This window comes from Clavelina lepadiformis, chromosome 3 (assembly GCF_947623445.1).
Source record: "Clavelina lepadiformis chromosome 3, kaClaLepa1.1, whole genome shotgun sequence".
In the NCBI taxonomy this organism is placed as follows: Eukaryota; Metazoa; Chordata; class Ascidiacea; order Aplousobranchia; family Clavelinidae; genus Clavelina; species Clavelina lepadiformis.
Genome location: NC_135242.1, coordinates 14,927,743 through 14,935,487, shown reverse-complemented (window position 1 = coordinate 14,935,487; position 7,745 = coordinate 14,927,743). Strand labels below are relative to the sequence as shown.

Sequence of the window (7,745 nt, the reverse complement as noted above, 5' to 3'; positions counted from 1 at the left end):
TGTTTTAAAATGAAATTTTAAAGCAATTTATAATCATAATAGAAATAAAGTCCCGATAAGCCATAATTAACACAAAGTAATAATAACAAAATCCATATAATGCGGTTAATATAGATCAAATCACAACAAATGGTAAAGCATGATGATAATATAGATCATATTGGTAATACATTCGCAAAAAGATAGTAATATGTTTTCTGTAACTCATGAAGCAAAATTAGTATACAAAACAAACAATGATGACATTTATGTCACGACTGTAAAGAGAAAACAGAACACAGGATGTCATTTGTCACATGACGCGTATGCTAGCTGCGGTTTCTTGCGCAGGAATGCAAAATGAGGAAACGACGGCAAAGTTTTTATCTCACATTTCGTGTATGCCGTTTCCGCAAACAACTTATGGTATAAAAGTTTCGTATGTTCACGCGTTCTGATCAACATAAGAGAAATTTGCACTAGGCATTTTCAAATATAAGACCATTCAATCATATTACAGCGTCTGGTTTTCCCAGTGTAGCTGCGTGAATATTTCACTTGGAAATACGCGTTTTGCAAAACATATATATAAAATTAGTCAAATACGTTTTGTAATTGACATTCAACATAGTGTATCGGTGTTAGCCTTGGGCATTTGTTTAACCTTCGAAAACAACCGCTATGTTTTAAAGCATAACAAATTAACACAAAGAAAAATTTCTCTCCGGCATGGTTGAACCGTTAGAGAGTATGGCAACTAAGCCACCATCAATTAAGGTAAACTACACAATAACGCTATGATATATACTATATAGAGAAAAAAAACAAACAAAAAATCATTACTGAATGTCCAAATACCGACAAAGTGTTTTCACTGGAGTGCTTTGTTCGTCGGTCATTGTCGCTTCCAAAGGTGGTTGTAGTCCAGGCGATTCTTCGTCACCATCGTTGAGGTGGAAATGTTCGTTGGCTGAATCCAAAGAGTGTTGTATGGGTTGTAGATGAGACATCTCTTCGAAACTTGCAGTCTGAGATCACTAGACTTCTCTCAACCTCAAATTTAATTGTTCATAGGTTGTTCCCCAAAGAAAAGCGTAGTTCTCAGCGATTTCGGCTCCACCACACTTGTAACGGAAATGTCTTCTTTTATCGTCAATTCGTCCTCACTCGGCTGCATCAGTTTGTAATGAAAAGTGGTATATGGTACCTTAGCCTGTAAGGTTTACCCACTTACACTACAAAGTCTGTTTCCTTGTGTATATCTTAACAGTGAACCTTGATAGACTTCAGCAATAATGACACAGGAATGACTACTGTATAATCTGATTATATTTGAAGCTTCTTTGAACGAATAAATCAAAATAGAACATTGTGACAGCAACAGCACAAAGACATGTTGCGGCGTTGAACGTACGACTGAAAAGGACTGAATAAATCAAAATGCACGCACAGGGCAACAATCGATTACGTCACACAGTGTTATGCTTTACTGATTCGATAGACGAGAATTCTATGTCGTATACAATTTTATATTACCTTAATTGATATATTTATCACACATTCATTTTACCAAGATCAACCCTATAACTTGTACGTCTTTATTCTGTTGCTGTGCTAATGTTTTGTCTAAATGTAATTGTTCAAAGAAACTTCAATATGTACAGTTGTCATTCCTATGTAACTATTGTTGAATTCTATTTGAACAAGTTCAGTGTTAAGATAGACAACTTTATTGTCATCTTCACAAGGTAACAAGGAATTTGGTCCTGTGATATAAATATAACAGTGGAAAACGAGTCATTATAATATTGATCACTGCTAATTGAAGCTAGTCATCAGACAATAAGCCGTCAAAGTGAACAATTAAACCTGTGGGTGAGAAAAGCAGATAACGACCTCATGAAATTCATATATCATCACCCGCAATAAACATTACAACAAGTACTTATTGCAGTGAAGTGGGTCAACCTGTCAAGTTCAGGTGCCATATACCGATTTTCCATCATGAGTTATTTCATGCCACGGTGCATTGATCTGACTGAATGGCAACGAACGGTGATTCGTCCGGTACAAAAACGACAAAAAACGACAAACTGAACGCATGCGAGAAAGGCACAAATATTACGTCACAACAATAGTACAGGAAATGATTGTGTCTCGTGTTACTCTTTGCTAAAACGACACTTAAGTATTAGAATTGTAAATCCTACATAATCTGTACATTAATGTTGGTTATTATCACAATATTATCACATAACCTCTCCCCAGAAATTGTTTTAAAATGCAATTTTAAAGCAATTTATAATCAAGATAGAAACGAAGTCCCGATAAGCCATAATTAACACAAAGTAATAATAACAAAATTCATATAATGCGGTTAATAGAGATCAAATCACAACAAATGGTAAAACATAATTATAATACAGTTCATATTGGTTATATATTAGTAATAAGGCGTTGACATGTATGCTTTGAAGTCATTGTGCAAATTTAGTGCACAATTCAAACCAATTATGATATTTATGAAAGGTCAGAGGTCAATTGTTAACGAGCGTCACTATCTGCTGAGTCACTATCTTCAGAGACATCAACCATGATGCAATCACCATCACTTGTCCAGCGTGGCGTTTTCTCGATAGGTATCACCGAGTTAGCATTACATGCAGTAGGTTTTTCAACGTAGTTTGATGGAAACCAGCCAGGTTTTCCATCAGGTTGATCAGAGCTTCTTCCGTACCACCAGCCGTCGCCCTCTTTTTCCATGACCAGTACACTCATGCCCTTGGTCAAAGTAAGTTCGTCGTCTCTGGTGGCGTCGTAGTTGAACTTGCTCACATATTCCTCGTTAGTCTGACTAGCTCCGGAGGACGCACCGTACGATGGTGAAGTCGGCACGTCTAATCTATTGCCAGCAGCTCCAACGACCACTCCCCCGCCTGTTCCCGACTTGACTTTCTTTCCGGGAAATTTATTAGCTGCAACAATTAATAACGAACGCTATTGTTACTTTTATTTAAAATACGTTACAATTTGATCAACCACTGAAAAGTAGCAGTAAATAGCTGTAAACAGTTGATTTAATTTACATCTACCTTCTGCAGAAGGATTGTACCACATGCCGGATGTTTCGCCAGTATATACTTATAAATACAATTTTGAACACAGCTGCATGCGTTGAGAAATAGTTTTTCTATATTGCATTGATTTAGAAATTCAACAAGAGTATTGAAATAACTTTGAACAATAAAAGCATACTCCCAAAAATTTGAATAAGCATAAAATTAACAACAAGAGATTTACTCAATCTCCACAGGGATCAAAATCGAGAGAAGTGTCAAAACGTAAAACAAAGCAAAAGCCGGTTCACATGACTAAAACTAGAATTATTGCCCATAGAAACGGTTAAGCGAAAGAAAAAAAAACAGATGGCCAGCACGTGGAAGGGCATTTAATGTTACACCTTGACGGCTACGTCATAGCTAAGTAAAAATTCAGTACAGCATTAGGAGGAAGGAAAGAGCTCCAGGAAAGTCGGAACATTCTTAACGAAAGCTGGCTTCCAAAAAATTATATATACTGTATAATGTATATTATCCAAAATGTGTGCTGTCTCGAAGAGATGCCCCAATCTGCAACTGTAGAAACAAAACATCTAAAACGCGGCTCAAGTTGTTGCAAACATTTTTGTATTTTTCTTCGCTTTTAGTGGTCGGTAGCATTTCAATGACTTTTGAAGCCTTGACTGCAAATTTCATTGCGCATTTATTTTGGTGTACCCTGATTTCACCCATCCCATGTTTCAATAAAACCAAGTCTTATATCGAAGTCTTAATACCGTCGCGGGGTAGACGGGCTACGTATAGGGTCGGGTAAAATAATTGTGGCTGTAGACTTAGACCCTATATAATCCACTTAGTGCAGTGGTTCCCAAGTATGGGCCGCGAAGAGTAAAAAAATAGGCCGCACCAAGTAAGACAGTCTTGAAAAAGAATTAAACTCATATGAGTCACAGATTTCAAACAAAACAATTACCCGGACAGGTTATATTTTTGCAACCAAAGGACATTCTTTTCACTCAAGACGCAAAACGTTTCATTCATTCGAGCACTGTCAAACAAACAAATAACAATTTTAGCGAAAAGTAATCGTCCAATTTAAAGTTAATCCAGATTTCACCTTTTTACCACTAGAATAGACTTATCTTGCTCATACGTTTGCAAATGTATTCCATGCAAAAGTAACATTTTAAAAATGTTTAATTCTGATATTCCTAATTTGCCACAAAAGGTTTCCATGGCAAAATGCTCATAAAGTATCCACATGAAACACACCGGCATGCTTACTAGTCAAAACTTTTGAGATCAAACATAATCACAACTCAATAAGATATTGCACATCACAACAAATGCAGTTTTCTGCCACCAGGTGGAAAAATGATAAACTTAATGGAAAATCCTGGCACCAAGGAAGTATAAGCCATGTCACAAGTCCACACATGCAAAAAAACAATTACAAATTGATTTAACATTTTTATTTTTTTTAACACCAGAGAGCGAAGTGTTTACATTTTGTTACCGAAGATGATGAGAACATACATCTTGTTAGGGAGCTTCTATATGCAAGGCTACACATGAAAAAAGTACAAATAATTCACACAAAAACATCAAACGTCTTAGAGAATTCAAATTCAGACACCATCATGGCTGGGCGCTTCAAATGCAAGTTGGTTTTCAAGTATATATGCCTTTATTGGTCACATGATTGGTCCTTTTGGCCAAAGCACAGACAACAATACCCAAATCATTTTGCAGGCAATAATACTGCATGCGAAATAGAATCTTAAATTTTGATCTGAAATAACGATAAAAACCAATATTCCTGAAGTTTAAGTAATACAGTAATAATTATCACCAGAAAAGCAAAAAACAACATGCATCGACATCAAAAGATCCATAACAAGACATTAACGATGTCACCTCAAGTATCAACTCTATTTAACAGATAGCATCAAGAATGCAAAAAAGCTACACATTACTAGACATTTAAAGTGTCATGGTCTTGTTGAAATGTTGTTTGCAATTGGTTGACAATTCAGGCTTCCTGCAAGTTATTGCAATGGAATGTATTAAGCTACCATTATTTAACTCCAATTATTGCAATATACACCACAACATAACCAGCATTTCATTTAGTAAACCACCAATACCAACAATGTTTTGACAGCAAATTCTAATCCTAACAATTTATGCTATTAACTTTCCACAATTTTATCAGACATCTTTCCCTGCCATAATACAACTAACAGTCGTTAATCAAAAGAACGCAGAGTTCTCATCAAAGTCAATCATGTCTGTGTATCCATCTATTTCGTTTGGTCTATTTCCTATCACCAATTTTGAATGATTAATCTGCAAGTTTCTGCTATGTGATTGTTTTTATTTGTTTTTTTCTTATCCCGCGTTTTATACTACAATAGTAGAAAGGGTACTTCTTTAACATCAAGCCGCAATGACAAGTAAGAACTTTCATAAGCATAGTGCCATCACTGTTAAAGAAAAAAGAAAGACGGGAAACTATGACGCCCAGCTATAAATTAAAAACACGAGCTGACGTGCGGGTATGTCCTGTATATAGCAAATAAGCAAAAACTGGTTAGTTGCGCAGTGATGTAGGTAAAGCAACGACGAAGACCTAACACCCGCTACTCAATAGCAGATTATCTGCAATACAGACAACAGAAGAACACGCTTCCGACATATGCTGACATAACGTAACACGCTCAACCACATGTGATCGAAAAGGTTTAGCCTTAATGTAAAAATTCTCACTGTTGTTCGTAAAAATGTGAAACAGTAGAAAGCATTACCTCAAACCTGAACCTTTGATGCAAAAATTTGCGGTAACTTCGACAGCGGCAAAGCTGTATGACTTTTCTGGAGATATTTTCGGTGACCACAGAATAGCGTACTTGTAGTGTAGACCAAAATGCGCAAACGACCAAGTGACTAACGAACGGGCAAATAAACAATGTTTCGTGACGGGAACAGTGGCCATCCTCACACTCCAGGTGCTATCCAATGTCTCTAGTTACAGCATAGCCTTCCAATGGCACATAACTAATACACTTGATGTTTATTATGATTATTTTAATTCAGACGTACAATGGTCTACTCTACGAAACAAGTGTATACTTCGCAAATCATACTTTCGGGTATGAAAACGATGACGTAATATTCTCTCAACATTCGTTCCGTAACTAATGAAGCAAAGTTCTCAGCAACCGCTTCCTAATTCTTGTGCTTCATTAACCTTCGCTTGTTGCAATTTTCATGCTAGTTTTAAGTGCCAAGCTCATTCCCTTTTTCGATCTTCTGGTGATAGTTACATTGCTATTTTTTGAGGCAATTAAGCTCTTTTCGTGCAGTTATGAGTAGTCTAGACACGTTGTATGCGCAAAACGGTGCATTGTCGAAATACTAGGCTATAGCCAGGATTAAATTTTTACCGAAGCAATAACATTAATTAGTCCCTGATTTGGCAAGTTGTTAAATACAGTTCGATTTGCAACTTCATTTGCCTCAGTGTAGCTACCCTTAGAAATAAGTTATTCGGAACTATATGGAGTCAAGTCAACGATAATTCGAAATGGCCATTCATTTATAAACAGGTAATCATAACCCTTGTTGACGGTGCAACATATGCAAGAGAATGACGTGCCTTTAGCATGGAAAAAATCATAGTGCTTCCAATTGTTTTAACATTAAACAAAAAAACCGTCTATCCGACGATGTCCGCAAATTTTTTCTTCCTTTTTGTTTGGCTGAGTAAACAAACGATGAAGGTCAAAAACAATCTGTGATTAGTTTGGGCTTGCGATGTATGCGAGCATATGAGGTAGATTTGTTTTGTTAAAAATTGTTCTAGGCGCATTTTCAATACAGAATTTTTCGAAGTGATTATTTCATGTAGGTTTCCCATCTCGCTGTTTAAGATAAACGGCTATGTTAGGAGAATGGGTATGCAAAAAGTTCATTTCAGCTATTAAGGTTTTATTGGAGTTAACATTTAGATTAGAAGGTAGATTTAGGTTACTGTGTTATAACTAGGGCCATTTTTATTTTGACCTAAAACAAGTTTTTTTTGACTTCATTTTTATCAAATTTTGACTTTATTTTGACCTAACGAAATTGCTTATTTGTAGAGGCGACAGTTCTTCCTCCAGTTACCCAAACATAATATTTTGTCGATTTCAGACCCAAACGTAATATTTTGTCGAAAAGTCAAGGTGTTTTATGGATTATAAAAAGTGCGTCGTGGTTTTTGGCGATAGATTTAGGTAGCTTGTGTTATTTTGTCCTTGTGAAAAGGGCACTTTGCCTTGATTTTCTCCGCATGGTAAATTCTAATAAACAGCAAATCAAACAGGGAAGAAGTAATGTAACCCCCTTCACGCGGCATAAGGATTATTTAAATACGTAACAATGAATAAACGATGGACAATTTGCGATAAAAGTTACTGCTGATCCAAGTGGGCATTGTGACTTATTTCCTGCTTTTATGGGTTAATATGGTTTAATTGTGTCGCAGTTCCTGATATACAATGCTTCCACGAGGAATTTTACAAAAAATACTCTCAAGAAACACAAAAACTTTGTCAAAAGCCATAATTTGACAAATTTTGACTTTATTGTAAATTTTGACTTTATTGACTTTTGCGGGCCCTAGTTATAACATTTAAGTGAGGTTAACATGAAACTGTAAAAAAT

At 36.0% G+C, this 7,745-nt stretch overlaps 1 protein-coding gene across 1 annotated transcript; it reads right to left on the bottom strand.

Annotated features, from left to right (window-relative positions):
- Positions 1 to 1,290: 1,290 nt before the first annotated feature.
- On the bottom strand, positions 1,291 to 6,209 carry LOC143449448 (E3 ubiquitin-protein ligase SH3RF1-like). The gene is made up of 2 exons (XM_076949659.1): positions 3,072 to 6,209; positions 1,291 to 2,954 (listed from the first exon to the last, which is right to left on the bottom strand). The coding sequence occupies exons 1-2, from the start codon at positions 3,094 to 3,096 to the stop codon at positions 2,524 to 2,526; spliced, it is 456 nt and encodes a 151-aa protein (XP_076805774.1). The 5' UTR covers positions 3,097 to 6,209; the 3' UTR covers positions 1,291 to 2,523.
- Positions 6,210 to 7,745: the final 1,536 nt, after the last annotated feature.